Below are 15,267 nucleotides of genomic sequence, written 5' to 3' on the forward strand. Positions count from 1 at the left end.
ACTGTGGCGTGAAAATACAAAGAATAGCAATTGGAAAAATGGGTATAGCTCAATAAAAAGGAAATGTTGCAGAAATGTTACAAATTATAGATGAGTTGCAGTGAGATCTGGAAGGAAAGTGCCCCCTAGAGGACATGATGTTGAATTACAGCATAACACTTGAACTGAATAAGCCATAATCTATAGAAAACAGCGATATCTGTAAAATATTGAGCTAATATAATCAGCTTTTATTATTTTATATTATATACATTATTATATTATAAATATTATGCATACAAACATATATAAATATAATACAAATATGCTTTTAAGAATTGTATACCCTTAAAAAGAAGGGGAACTTCTTTCCGTAGAAGCCGACTCTGAAGAACTCTGGCTCGAGCCGCTGCTGGTTCATTATTTTGTCGTAGAAAGAGGCTTCCATCATCTATCAAACATGCAAATAAAACAGGCCATTGAGCACATTGTAACACAAACAGCTGTTAATATGACAAATTACTGCCACGATCTGTGAAGCAATCGACTGTGTAACAATAAACAAAAAACAATCAGGGAGATTCAGTTTAACAGTTAAAGCCAAACGCCTCATTAGGATAACAATTGGCCGTAAGTGTAATGAACATCATAACAACTCAATTTAGATTAAATAAGCGCTATATTCACAGCCACTGGGTGTTTGAACCACAAACTAGGGTGCATGAAATTAAGTAAATAAATACTGTAAAACTATAAAGGAATTAGTGCTGTCGAACGATTAATCGCGATTAATCGCATCCAAAATAAAAGTTTTTGTTTACATAATATATGTATGTGTACTGTGTTTATTTATTATGTATATATAAATACACACACACACACATACAGTATATATTTAGAAAAATAAAATTACATGTATATACATTTATACATTTTTATTATTTTATATTATATATAAAAACATTTAATATATAAGCATAACATATTTTTCTTAAATATATGCATGCATGTGTGCACATTTAAATATACATAATAAATATACACAGTAAATACTCATATATTATGTAAACAAAAACATTTATTTTGAAAGCGATTAATCGCAATTAATTGTTTGTCAGCACTAAAATAAATGTAAAAAACAACAACAACCATATTTGTTAAATATGTATTTAATAAATAAATACAAAAATAAATAAAAAAATAAAATATCAAATAAATAAACATCTACATACTGCATGGTCTGTAAAGAGGAAACACTTACCCTCATCTTGCTGAGGTTCCTGTAGTCATAATATGCTTCGTACTGATTGGCCAGCTCTCGACACAGTATGATGCAGTTTTCCCAGCACTGGAATGAATAGGTCAGTTTTTAAGACTTCAAACATAAAAGTATCATTTTAGCTACGAACAAGGACCCCTGCTCTCTTTAAAACGGTTGCGTAATTACAGCAGTAGGTTTCAGCCACAAGATGGCAATATGTAGGAAGAAAACAACTTCTCTTATGTTGTCCTTATTCACAGTTCACTAGCTGGAAATCAGAACATATTAAACATACAGCTGTCGCTGCAAACATCTGGCTTTTTACTTACAGTTGCTGCCCTGATCCTTCAGCATTAAGCCTTATTAGTCACATTAATTATTTTATGATGAGTGGGGTGCATCTTAAAATGAGAGATGGACTCACTTTTCCTCTGTCGAAATTATGTATGATGGTGAGATGAAGGCATTCCTTCCTCTGCCATTCGCTCTGCATGGGGTACGTGAGGAACTCTCTGAGAGGCCTTTCGGTCCACTCCAACAGCTCATCGTACAGCAGGAGCGTGTAGGACGCCTCTGCAACACAGTCACTTTTATTATTCAAATTAATATAAAATAATTTTATTGAAACAAATTACATTTAAAAAGTCATATTGAAATTATCTGAATATTATTTAAAATGAATTGGTGCGGAAATTACAGTAAAAAATCAAAAATGAAAATACAGATCAACACAAGTATTATTACCGGTGTAATTTTGTGCCTTCAGGTGTAGCTCATAGAGCTTGTGAATATAACGGATGTACATTTCTTCTTTATTCAACTCGGTTTTATAGAAGTTCTGAAAAGATAAGGACAATGTGAGCAGAACATGCTTTTTTCTGTAGTTCGCCTCCAAATAACTATAATAATAAAATGTTAAATGTGTCATATTTTACATCCAAAACTAACCAGAAGGTTGACTGTACATCCCATTGTTTTCCCATCAACCTCGCCGATCTTCATGCAGTCCCTGTGAAGAGATGCATCAAACGTGAGTGTGTTTGTACTGTATGCTGTATGGATGTGAGTGTGTCTGCTTTACCTGTAATCTAGCAATCTCTCCATGAGCCGTGTGACGGTAGCGATGTGGGAAACGCCACTTTCTCTCCAGGTCTCTCTCTCAATCTTCTTCAGGAGACTAAATCAGATATATTATAAGAACTAATTAAAACAACAATAAAAACTTGATCACCCTTTTATTTTGTTACACCCAGCTGTACAGTATATAGTACACGGTATTTAATGAGGGTCTCACCTCGGATACGGACCAAATAGTGGAATTCTAATGCAGAAAAAATAGAAAAACATTTTAAAAAATTGATTACATTTTTAAAATTGAATTTCATAGTTTGTCATATTTTATATTTATATAAAATATGCAATATTTTTTTATTTATATACTACTGCTCAAAAGTTCAGGGTTGTAAGAGTGTCTTTTACATCAAGAATGCATTTATTTTATGAAAGATACAACTTAAAAAATATTTTAAATGTGATTTATTCCTGTGATGCAGAGCTGAATTTTCAGTCTTCAGTGTCACATGATCCTTCAGAAGGATTCTTTGATGAATAGAAGGTTAAAAAAACATTTATTTGAAGCAGAAATCTTTTGTAACTTTGTTTTTACTGCAATTTAATGCATCCTTGCTGACAAAAAGTATTCACTTCATTAAAAAAATGATAAAATAAAAATAAACTTACTAACCAGAAACTTTTGAACAACAGCAAAGACTATTTTATATTTATATTTCATCATTTATAGCACATAATGTTTGATATATATAATAATTAGGCCTATACATGACAGGGAAATTCAAGTTAGATTCTATATATATGAATCTCTAAACATTTATATAAATATAATTTCTCATTGCAGCTACAAAACATCATGATTTAGGAAAGAATTAGAACTCACATGTTGTTAAAGAGCTCTCTGTATGTCTCATCTCCTTTTCCTTCTGACATCAGGCCATCCAGTTTGTCTATTAGTTTAGCCTCCACCTTTAAAAAACAAAATGTCAAAATTTAAATCCTTAAGATGTCAGTTTTCATCCTTACAGCATGTTTTTAAATCCACTTACAGTTTGATGTTAGTCAAGGTTTCCTGCACCAAAAATATCATCATGTATCATATGCATGACTATTCTAGGCTATATTTGCATTTTTTTTATTATTATTTTTAAGGGATTTCTGTAAGTTACATTTAGAAAATAAATGATATATCCATTGTAGTTCAACTTTAAATTTGCATGAGCAGCTTAAAATCTTGCTGCCAATCTTTTTTCAAATTATGATTCCGTTCCAGAGCGACATGATCTTGGTAAACAAGCTCGATATCCCTCTGATGCCCGCACATGATTTATTGCGACACGAACATCACGCTGCTCTCGCGTGTTCAAACATGTTTATGTCACTGTAATTTCAGCACCTGTTTGAAGTTGCCGCTCCGTCGCTGTTCGCAGTCCATCATATCGTGGAAAATAGGGATGAGGACGTTCCTCAGGTCCAGCTGTGGCACCAGAGTCACCTCCATGAACGGACCAATCAGGGTGGGAATGAGATTTAACTTATAGTCACCTGGGAGACAAAACCATATATGGCTTTTATATGCACCGGTCATGTGACTCTATAAGTGCTCAATGCAGAATTATGAAAGAGGACGAACCCAAATGCTGCCACATGCTGAAAATCTCACAGCCAATCATCACTCTCATGTCACCGTACCTTTAAAAAAAAAAAAAAAATCATATCAAATCTGGATATTGTGCTAATTGCAATGGTTTTCCCATGGTAAAACTACTAATGATCCAGTATACAGTAAAGCACTAAACCTGCTGCTACTAATATCGCCTCATTACACAGAATGTGTCATTTTACATCGTGAAATCTTTCAATCTCATTCCCGGTAAAGGAAAAGAACAGGAAGGGCTCTCACTTCTCCAGGACTTTTTTCCTCTTGGAGGGCGGGAACATTTCCAGTTGAAGGCAGGGCTGATTGATGAATATTATACAGAGATAAAAATAGGACTCCCATACCTACAGATAAAAAGAGAGCTAATTAAGATGCTGACGATGATTATCTGCACTGCAGGCACATGTTTAACATGTTCCCAGGATGCTCTAGGAGATACAGAAAAAAAGAAAAATTTTTCTCCCATGCAGTCTTTTTTTTTTCTTTCATATGGCACGCTGTAAATAACAATATGCAAGGAAATATTTCTACTTCATCTGACCCATAATTGTTTTTTTCCTGGTGTGATCTACTGTATGTAAGTTGATTCTGCCATATTAAATAACATGATTATATTATATTATATTATATTATATTATATTATATTATATTATATTATAAAATATTATTTAAAATTATTATAAAACTTTTATTTAAAATTATTATAAAATATTTTTTACAGGTTAATTAATCCAACATTTTGTAGGCTATGATGCAGGCTATATTTGCATTTTTTTAAATCATTATTTTTAAGAGCTTTCTGCAAGTCAACTGAAAAGTCAGACTAAATTGCATGTCCACTGCAGTTCAACTTTAATTTTGCATGAGTAGTTCAAAGTCTTGTGTAAATGTAAATGTGAAATCTCTTTACCTTGAAGTCAAATTTCTCATTAAGGAAGTTGTTGCGCAGAGTATCGGAGAGATATAAGATGGTGGTTATGATGACACTAAACACAAACAAACAGAAACGTCGAGCAATGAAACATCTCTATGGCTGAATGAGATTATATATGAACCATTTCAGGTTTTGTTTTCTGCACTTACTTATTAGCGACCAGTCTCATGACAGTCCAGTCTTTAGGGAACATGTCTGGTCGGATAAGTATTCTGAAGACAGTGAATAACTGCAGGAGGAAACTCTGGAAATGCAGATTGTAAAGTTAGACAACAGCAATCACTATTATCAATCACTATTATCACTATTATCAGAATGCAATCTGGTAAGGTTTATCGAATGATTTTACCGTTAGTTCTTCTTTAGTGGGAAATCTGCTGAGAAGCTGCTGGTATTCTTTATCTTTCAACTGCCGCAGCAATGTGAGCAAACAGGCAACAAATTCACCCTGAAACACACACATCTGATTTGTTATTCAATTTACTGAAATACTTTCCCTGAAGTTAAAATCAAAGATCATCAGAAAAGTTCACACGTACTGTAACATCCTGGTACTGCAGGCGCAGCGATGTGGTGGCAGGCTGAGGCCGGTTGGTCACTTCCAGTACAGTTCTGAGTAACACTCCAGATAGACTCTCCATGACCAGATTCACCTCCTCAGACACACCACACTCCTACAGAGACATACACATTAAATTAAATTAAATTAAATTAAATTAAATTAAATTAAATTAAATTAAATTAAATTAAATTAAATTAAATTAAATTAAATTAAATTAAATTAAATTAAATTAAATTAAATTTAATTTTATTTTATTTTATTTTATTTTATTTTATTTAATTTTATTAAAATGGCAAAATACATTAACATCTTTTTAAAATATTCCGTATATTTTAAATGTGTTGATCGAATTAAATAACAATAAATCACATATATAAATATTTTCAAAGAAAAGCCCCATTGCATCATTGCAGTAAAGAAGAAAATATTAAATAAACATCAGTTTCATTTTAAAATATTTCAACACACCAAATTCCTTTATCGCTAAATTTACATACAGGTCAGGAAGTCATGATTTAAAAAATTTTTTTTTTTGAAAACTTATTCAGTTACATAATTAATGATAATTTTTATATGAATTAATGAACCCTAATTTAATCATATTAAATAAGTAATTAATTTAAACATGACACACTGAATGTCATTTACATTTTTTATACAAAATCAGCAACTTCCAAATTTTTTATGACGGACGAAAGTTTCGGAGCCAGTGTGTAAAAAAATGATTGACACAATGTGAGGTTGAATTTATATTTCAACATGTGAAAATTTAGGACGATAATTTCGGAAAGACCTTAAGACTGACCGTGACGGGTGTGTTGAGCGTCAGCATGCTGGTGAGGATATTGGCACACAGCACCAGCTCCCTCTGCTCCTGCAGGTGTGTGTGCAGCAGACGCAGCACTACAGGTAACAGCACACACCTCGACTCTGACAACACACAACACACACATAAGAATCAAGTAGCATCTAACCCTATAAAGCCTACTGTATCGTATTTGATACACAAATATCTAAGGCCTTTGAAGGATTACCATTATCAAAACATTGCTGATTACAACATGCTTTCTGTCTGATTGACAGTTTATACTTTTTCAGCACGTTAAAGACCATTTAGTTTAACTGTAAAATCTTCAGGTCTTTCTGTTGTGAAATCTTTACTGATTTTGATAAAGTAAAAGCAAGAGTAACTTTACTGGACTGGAGTAAGTTGGGTTTGCTTGACATCAGTTTTTATAAAAATCATGGTAAATTGTCATTATCAAATATGACATAGTCAGACTTTTGAAGAATGTTTATCTATACATCTCTCAACCCTCATTTGTATTGCAATGCTTTATAAGTTTTGCCTCCACAATAAAAACTGCAGATCATTAAATACTATCTTACGAATACATACTATTGAGAGAATTTACTTTTTGGCCATATACAGTAAATATATTCGACTGCACCAAATTGCATATGCTTTCTCAGTTTAGACCACTGAATAAAAAATATCAAACTATATGAGCCATAAAAGCCTGATGTATCTTTGATACAAAACATTGATTTCTTTAGGCGCGTCAAAGACTGACATGGAAGAGAAGAAATTTGCTTAACTTCATAACATTACGGTTGAACCACTGATGTCACATGGACTATTTTAATGATGTCTTTACTACCTTTCTGGGCCTTGAACATGTCAGTTGCATTGCTGTCTATGCAGAGTCAGAAAGCTCTCGGATTTCATCAAAAATATCTTCATTTGTGTTCAGAAGATCAGTGAAGGTCTTATGGGTTTGGAACGACATGAGGGTGAGTAATTAATTATAGAAGTTTAATTTTTGGTTGAACTGTCACTTTAAACAGCATAGGCACAGTGTACGCTAGCATTTAGAGGCCCTCTAATAAACCTAGACTTGATTTTACAATGTTTCCAGCAATAACTATTCACTTTTTATTACTTTAAAACAGAAAACTGTGTGAGATCCTTTACCCGGGTTGACGTAAAGTGGACTCTCCACGGTCTTGGCCATGCACTGCAGTTTGACGGCCTGTAGAGGGCAGTCCGTGTGCGTGAGGGCAGGCAGGCTGCTCAGCGTGTCGCGGGCCAGATTTGCCACCTCTCTCATGCTGAAGATCTTTAGCAGCTCGCAGCACACAGTCGGGAACGATCTCAGGAACACGGCCTGCGAAAATGCCAGTAAACATGTTATTTAAATACGAAAAAGCCTCATTAGTGGGAACCCAAGAGATAAAGTTTAATACTACATGTGACATGCTGCAGTATGTGTGTGTTTTGTGCATTTGTGTCACTGAAATGCCACTATCATCTTCCTCCAAATGCACTTTCACTTTGATTTAGTGGGAAAATGTTCCTCTGGCACGGTAGGGGATGTCAAACAACAGATTGCAGTTCGCACACACACAAATATCGCGATGACAAATCTGGCACAGCTCCAGTCGCCTGCATGTGCTTCGGATTATGCTGCGGTGTCCAAAGACGCTTTGTTTTCTTGGCCGTGTTAATTGAAATCTGCTCTCCTGCTGGGCCGCCGTAACATGAACAGACCTGTGTGAGAGCGAATGTGCGAATGTGTGCTCACAAAAAGCAATCTCGTAGAGACGGAGCCTGTCGGACACACATGGCCCAGCTGACTCGGAGCTCGGCGGGCCGCGACAGTGTGAGGCGGGCTTTTAGCGCGCGTCACTGTTTGTGTATATCATGACAGGCTTAACTCTCCATGGGATGACTGAGCTTTGAACACTGATATGCTAGCAGGACAAATCTGGGTGGGGCTGAAAAAGAAGTACTGTACTCAATAAACACTGCTAACTTGTGTTTTCCTAGTGTATTTGTTTCACTATAATTAAGTGGCAGATTCCTGGAAATGTTCTCATGAATATAGTAAAACTGACTGATGGGAACAGTGCAGATTAGTAAAATGGTTTCAATATGGGTAAAATAATGTCTTAATCCAATTTCCGTACACATCTTAAATTCAAATCGAAATCTATGTGAAGTCTAGTTTACTGATATAGGGCTAAATTAGTGCAAATCATAAATAACCTGAAAATATCTGGAGGCCTGTATCCATAGACAGTGTTTCAAATAACACTGCCCACAAACTCAGATGTCACCAGACCCAAGTTCGAAATGATTAATAATAATCATTTCATTCATCACAATTACAAAAACTGACTAATAATCACAAAATAATAAACACAAAATAATAAACAAATACTACTTCTCTTATTCACCACCTTAAAAAATATGTATATGTATATGTAAAATATGTAAATATATATACAGGTGCTGGTCATATAATTAGAATATCATCAAAAAGTTGATTTATTTCACTAATTCCATTCAAAAAGTGAAACTTGTATATTATATTTATTCATTAAACCACAGACTGATATATTTTCAAATGTTTTATTTCTTTTAATTTTGATATTTATAACTGACAACTAAGGAAAATCCCAAATTCAGTATCTCAGAAAATTAGAATATTGTGAAAAGGTTCAATATTGAAGACACCTGGTGCCACACTCTAATCAGTTAATTAACTCAAAACACCTGCAAAGCTTTTAAATGGTCTCCCAGTCTAGTTCTGTAGGCTACACAATCATGGGGAAGACTGCTGAATTGACAGTTGTCCAAAAGACGAACATTGACATCTTGCAGAAGGAGGGCAAGACACAAAAGGTCATTGCAAAAGAGGCTGGCTGTTCACAAAGCTCTGGGTCCAAGCACATTAATAGAGAGGCGAAGGAAAGGAAAAGATGTGGTAGAAAAAAGTGTACAAGCGATAACTGCACCCTGGAGAGGATTGTGAAACAAAACTCATTCAAAAATGCGGGGGAGATTCACAAAAAGTGGATTGCAGTTGGAGTCAATGCTTCAAGAACCATTACACAAAGACGTATGCAAGACATGGGTTTTAGCTGTCGCATTCCTTGTGTCAAGCCACTCTTGAACAACAGACAGCGTCAGAAGCGTCTCACTTCAAAAAGGACTGGACTGCTGCTGAGTAGTCCAAAGTTATGTGCTCTGATGAAAGTAAATATTGCATTTCCTTTGGATATCAGGGTCCCAGAGTCCGGAGGAAGAGAGGAGAGGCACACAATCCACGTTTCTTGAGGTCCAGTGTAAAGTTTCCTCAGTCAGTGATGGTTTGGGGTACCATGTCATCTGCTGGTGTTGGTCCAATGTGTTTTCTGAGGTCGAAAGGTCAACGCAGCCGTATACCAGGAAGTTTTAGAGCACTTAATGCTTCTGCTGCTGACCAACTTTATGGAGATGCAGATTTCATTTTCCAACAGGGCTTGGCCCCAGCACAGTGCCAAAGCTTCCAGTACCTGGTTTAAGGACCATGGTATCCCTGTTCTTAATTGGCCAGCAAACTCGCCTGACCTTAACCCCATAGACAATCTATGGGGTATTGGGAAGAGGAAGATGCGATATGCCAGACCCAATAAAAGCAGAAGAGCTGAAGGCCACTATCAGAGCAACCTGGGCTATCATAACACCAGGGCAGTGCCACAAACTGATCGACTCCATGCCACGCCGCTTTGCTGCAGTAAATCAGGCAAAGGAGCCTCAACTAAGTATTGAGTGCTGTACATGCTCATACTTTTCATTTTTATACTTTTTAGTTGGCCAAGATTTCTAAAAATTCTTTCTTTGTATTGGTCTTAAGCAATATTCTAATTTTCTGAGATACTGAATTTGGGATTTTCCTTAGTTGTCAGTTATAATCATCAAAATTATAAGAAATAAACATTTGAAATATATCAGTCTGTGTGTAATGAATGAATATAATATACGAGTTTCACTTTTTGAATGGAATTAGTGAAATAAACTTTTTTTTTATTATTGTAATATGTATATGTATATTAAAAAAATATGTATATGTATATGTAAAATATGTAAATATTTTTTATTATTGTAAGGTATTATGAAAACTTCAGGTTGTAAAAATGCAATTGTATGCTGGTGTAGTATACTCTAGAATATTGCTTTCTCATCACTCAGTACAGTACAAATTTTTAAATCTACAGGCTTGTGTGTGTGTGTCTCACCTGTGTGTGTGTGATGGGGCTGATGCCTTTACTCTCATGTGACAGAAACAGGTGGATGGATTTGAAGAGTTCGTGAACAGAGCAGCGAAACTCCTCCTCATTCTGGCCTCCGGTGGCTGCTGCGTACAGACGCCTGGACTGCACAATGTACTTAAACAAGTACTCAGATGCCTGCAAGCATATCAAATCAAACAACTATTACTGACATAAACATACAGTATAATGCAAAACACAATGCAATGATGATTGAGAGATGCACAAATAAATGTTTCTTAAAACCTGACACTGGCATTTTATTATGATTTTACTAAAAAACAGAGTATAGATAATTAAGTAAATGTACAATAAGTTGCTCAAGTCCAGTAATTATTCATCTTGAAATATTAATAACAATATAAAAATTACTCTTATGTTTACCTTTTATACTAAAATTCTATTTTATACTACAATTACACTAAAAGTCCCACGGCAGGTCATGAAAGCAAAACGGGCAAATGAACAAAAGAAAAGACCGAATGAATATATATAAATTAAATGAATTATGTAATAAAAAAACAACTTCTGTTGATAAAAGACGCTGAAGTGGTAGAACAGATGCATCAAGGGTATTCACAGAAGCTCAGAAGATCAGCAGGGGGTGAGGTTTAACCCCGACAGAGAGAGATAGGGTGCATATGTTTCCTCATAGATTTGCATACATACTGTAACATACATCCTGAATGAAGCATATTATGTTGGCGTTCTCACCTTCAAAACCTGCTGGATCTGTTCCTGGTGTTCGGCATCAATGATACGATCCACATACCACTTCAACACACGGATCAGATCCCTGCAGACACAAGCCGTGAATATCAGACATCAAGAGCAATGTTTGTTTAATGCTATGTATTTATGTGTGAATGCTGTACGTTTCTGTTTGTCCTGCAGGGATAATGCATCATATCACAAATCATTCATAGGCAGCGCTCAAGATTTTATGGATCACCTAAAATAACATCTGCAGGTAAAAGAAAAATGCATGGGAAAATTTTTCACATGCTCATGTTAAACAATTTATTTATTTTTATTCACTAGTTTATATTTTAGTTATTCATTTAGTTTTAATGGAGAATAAAGGTTTACACTTCTGTTCAAAATCCTGGGGTCAGTATGATATTTATAAACATAATATATATGTATAATATATATAACAAAAATATAATATTAAATGGCTTTCTTAGTAAATATTGGTATATGTGATTAATCTTAATTTAATTTGATGCTCTGACATATTTATATTACATAAAACTCAAACTCAAAATTTAAATAAATTAACAGACCTAGGAAAAGTATTATTTTGAATAAATATACATTGTTCAAAAGTTTAAGGTCTGAAGAAATTATAATGTTTTTGTTCACTAAATATACAGTATCACTTATGTTCACTAAATATACAGTAAAAACAAATATTGTGAAATATTATTATAACTTAAAATAACTGTTTTCTATTTTAATATATATTAGTCCCCAGTGTCACGTGATCCTTCAGAAATTATTTTAATATGCCGATTTGTTGCTCAAGAAACATTTGTTGTGCTAGTTAATATTTTTGTGCAAACCATGATAAAAACAAATTCAAGAATCTATAATGCATAGAAAGCATTTATTTGAAATGAAAATGTTTTTACTTTACTGTCACTAGTTATCGAAGTATTAAAAGTATTAATTAAAAAAATCTTACTGAGCCCCAAACTTTTGAATGGTATATTGTATTTTGTTTGATATTGTTAGCACAGTTTGTTTTTTTTTGTTTTTTTTTACAATTAATTCTTTACACTGCTAGTATTTGTCTTCTCAATATTATCAGTGCATTTAGAATTAACAATAATATCCTTGATATTAGTTGTTCAGTGCCCAAATTTAAAGCTATTCCTAATATCGGATTTGTATATATGGATGTTATTCCAGGGTGACCAAGGAATATGTCCCACTCAAGTATATGAAGTAAATCTGACACATGCTTTACAATATATCTTAAAATTTGCTCATGCTGTTAACAGGTTTTGAAACTGATCACCAGAATCAGCAGGCACTGGCAGGTTGAATATTTTTACAAGACCAATAAGGTCCTCCTGTTTATCCCATAAGGGGACTTACACACTCAAGCGATGAAACATCTGAGATGTTAAGTGATGGTGATAACGAATCAATGGTGTTAAGAGTGCACAGATCTTCATGAATACTTGATGCAGCCGCCAGGACACTTTGTAAACAGACTCTGGACGTTCTGGGTTAATGGTCTCTGTTGCCAATCAAAACTCATTAAAATTGTTTAAAACATCCTTAGGGTCCAATCCATCAAGATCTGTGTCAGAAGCACCGTGCTTCTGTGAATGGTGTGTACAGTAGGTCAAAATCTTGGACAACCTGAGAAAAAGATTGAGGCTAGTTCCCTTTTGGTTAAACTTTTGTTGCATTGCTTAATTTATAAAGTGAGATGCTGTGATTAATAACAAATGAAAAATAATTGGAGGAAAACTGGGTCTTTTATGAGGCTCTTGTTGATTTTGGAAGCCCAGGAGAGTAATTTGGCCCTAAGGAGGAAAATGCTAACTTTGCAATTAATGTTAACCACGGTGTAATACCAGCTCTCATCCCCCCTAAAGATTTAATTTAAAATCCAATTAGATCTTAATTAAACATGCTGTAGCACCTCACTAATTTTAAGATAGGTTGTGATTGTGCTTAAATCAACTGCCTTGAAAATATTTCAGAGTCCAAAAAATATTAACCAGGAACTGTACCTTTTTTAAATGATTTATCCTATTCATATCTACAAAGATCTGACTGTTAATATTAATATATTGGCTGAACTGCACAGCCCTCAATTTAGTTTGATTAGACTCAATTTTGTTCAGTTCAGTTCAGTTGTGTTCTGTTTTGTTCAGAAAAGTTCAGTTCAGTTTATCTGTTCTTTTCTGTTTGATTCAACTCATTTTGGTTCATTTTATAGATTCCATTCAAATTAGTTTTGTTTGATTAAGTTAATCTTATCTGTTTCTGTTTAGCTCAGACTGTTCTGTTCTGTCGATTCAAATCGATTAAATTCAAAGTGATTCAAATCGGTTCGGTTCAGTTTTTTTTTGTTCTGTTTGCTTTGATTAAATTTACTAGAATTTAAGTTTAGCTTGGTTCAACTCATTTTTGTTGAGTTCTGTTCTATCAGTTTGAATCTGTTCAGTTATATTTGATTCAATTGTTTCCTGTTTCCAGATTCAATGCGATTCAAAAAGGTTTAGTTCCGTTTTTTTCTGTTCTGTTCTGTTTGGAATTTGATTGAATATTCTTTAATTCAGGTTTGTTCAGATAGAATCAGTTAATTTGGTTAAGTTCAGCTCATTTCAGTTCAACTCTGTTCAGTTACATATGTCTGTTCAATCAATTCAAATCTGTTCAGTTAGAATAGATTCACTTTTTTCACCTAGATTGTACCATAAATTACATAATACAGACCTCTTATTTCACACTACTTAAATATTGTTGCAAATGTGAATACGACTATGTGACCAGAATGGTTTATTCACTAGTGATAACAGCGGTAAATAATCTGCCAACATCATCAGCTACATTTCCTTCAGAGGCTTTAGGAATACTGACACAGATTGAACCCAGCGGCTCAGTTTTCTCACTACCCTGAGAAAAACAGGCCCTCATCACCACAGTATCCATCCTGACTGCAGATTAACCTTAGTGTGTCTTTGAGCATGCTGGGAGAAACAGCGCTGTGTGAAGATGTGTGTGTGTGTGTGTGTGTGTGTGTGTGTGTGTGTGTGTGTGTGTGTGTGTGTGTGTGTGTGTGAGAATGGTTACAAAGCAAATAACATTAAACTGAATATAGGCTGTGAAAAAAAACCTTGTCTGAAATCCACATATCAACCGAGATTTTCTTAGCTCTTTTGAAACACGATAGTTTGAAATATTATGTAAACATACTCTTGACAAAAAAATAAATAAAACAAAATAAAATAAATTAAAATAAAACAAAATAGTTTATTTAGACATCTCACAACATCATAACAAATGTAAACACACTTAATGCACATAATGCAAAATAAAATAAAATATAACAAAAATTTGTTTGAATTTAGGCATCACAAATATATATATATATATATATATATATATATATATATAACAAAACTAAACTAAACTAAAAAAAGTAAAAATAATAAACAAAAACAAAACAAAACAAAACAAAACAAAACAAAACAGAAAAATAAAATAAACATAAAATAAAATAAAATAAAAAAATAAAATAAAATAAAATAAAGAAAGAGGGAGTGAGAATAGAGACTAAGACAGACCGAGACAGACCAAGACGTGGTGAGACAGAAACACAGGACAGCATTAAGGGACTGGGTGACGGGAACAGTGCGAGAGTGAGTATTTTGCAAGCGGCCCACATCCACTTCAACTCTGACATGATGCTCCACACCTCAGCACATTACAGAAGAGAAACCACATCACTACCCACACACAACATCACAACCACACGCCTCATTACCGACAGACAGCACGGCCAGAACACCACACACACACACACACACACACACACACACACACACACACACACACACACACACACACAGAACACAGCCAAACATGACAGGGAAAGAGAGAGACAGAAAGCAGAAGGTTCAGAAGAAAAAGAGAGAGTAGAGGTTAAAACCAATATTAGGAGGAAAAGAAAGACAGAG

General features: G+C 34.2%; 1 protein-coding gene across 2 annotated transcripts in view; it reads right to left on the bottom strand.

Moving 5' to 3' along the window:
• Positions 1-15,267, bottom strand: part of dock4 (dedicator of cytokinesis 4) — a 69,698-nt gene that overhangs the window by 15,976 nt on the left and 38,455 nt on the right. For both annotated transcript variants that reach the window (XM_042752713.1, XM_042752712.1), the window contains 19 exons: positions 11,279-11,360; positions 10,532-10,702; positions 7,443-7,635; positions 6,273-6,397; positions 5,445-5,579; positions 5,255-5,353; positions 5,055-5,149; positions 4,882-4,957; positions 4,215-4,315; positions 3,945-4,003; positions 3,708-3,856; positions 3,195-3,280; positions 2,535-2,561; positions 2,322-2,417; positions 2,189-2,249; positions 1,985-2,078; positions 1,665-1,813; positions 1,241-1,327; positions 326-430 (listed from right to left, as the gene is read on the bottom strand). In XM_042752713.1, the coding sequence (XP_042608647.1) occupies positions 326-430; positions 1,241-1,327; positions 1,665-1,813; positions 1,985-2,078; positions 2,189-2,249; positions 2,322-2,417; positions 2,535-2,561; positions 3,195-3,280; positions 3,708-3,856; positions 3,945-4,003; positions 4,215-4,315; positions 4,882-4,957; positions 5,055-5,149; positions 5,255-5,353; positions 5,445-5,579; positions 6,273-6,397; positions 7,443-7,635; positions 10,532-10,702; positions 11,279-11,360 (1,990 nt within the window). The remainder of the gene's footprint in view (positions 1-325; positions 431-1,240; positions 1,328-1,664; positions 1,814-1,984; positions 2,079-2,188; positions 2,250-2,321; positions 2,418-2,534; positions 2,562-3,194; positions 3,281-3,707; positions 3,857-3,944; positions 4,004-4,214; positions 4,316-4,881; positions 4,958-5,054; positions 5,150-5,254; positions 5,354-5,444; positions 5,580-6,272; positions 6,398-7,442; positions 7,636-10,531; positions 10,703-11,278; positions 11,361-15,267) is intronic.

This window comes from Cyprinus carpio, chromosome B25 (assembly GCF_018340385.1).
Source record: "Cyprinus carpio isolate SPL01 chromosome B25, ASM1834038v1, whole genome shotgun sequence".
NCBI lineage: Eukaryota > Metazoa > Chordata > Actinopteri > Cypriniformes > Cyprinidae > Cyprinus > Cyprinus carpio.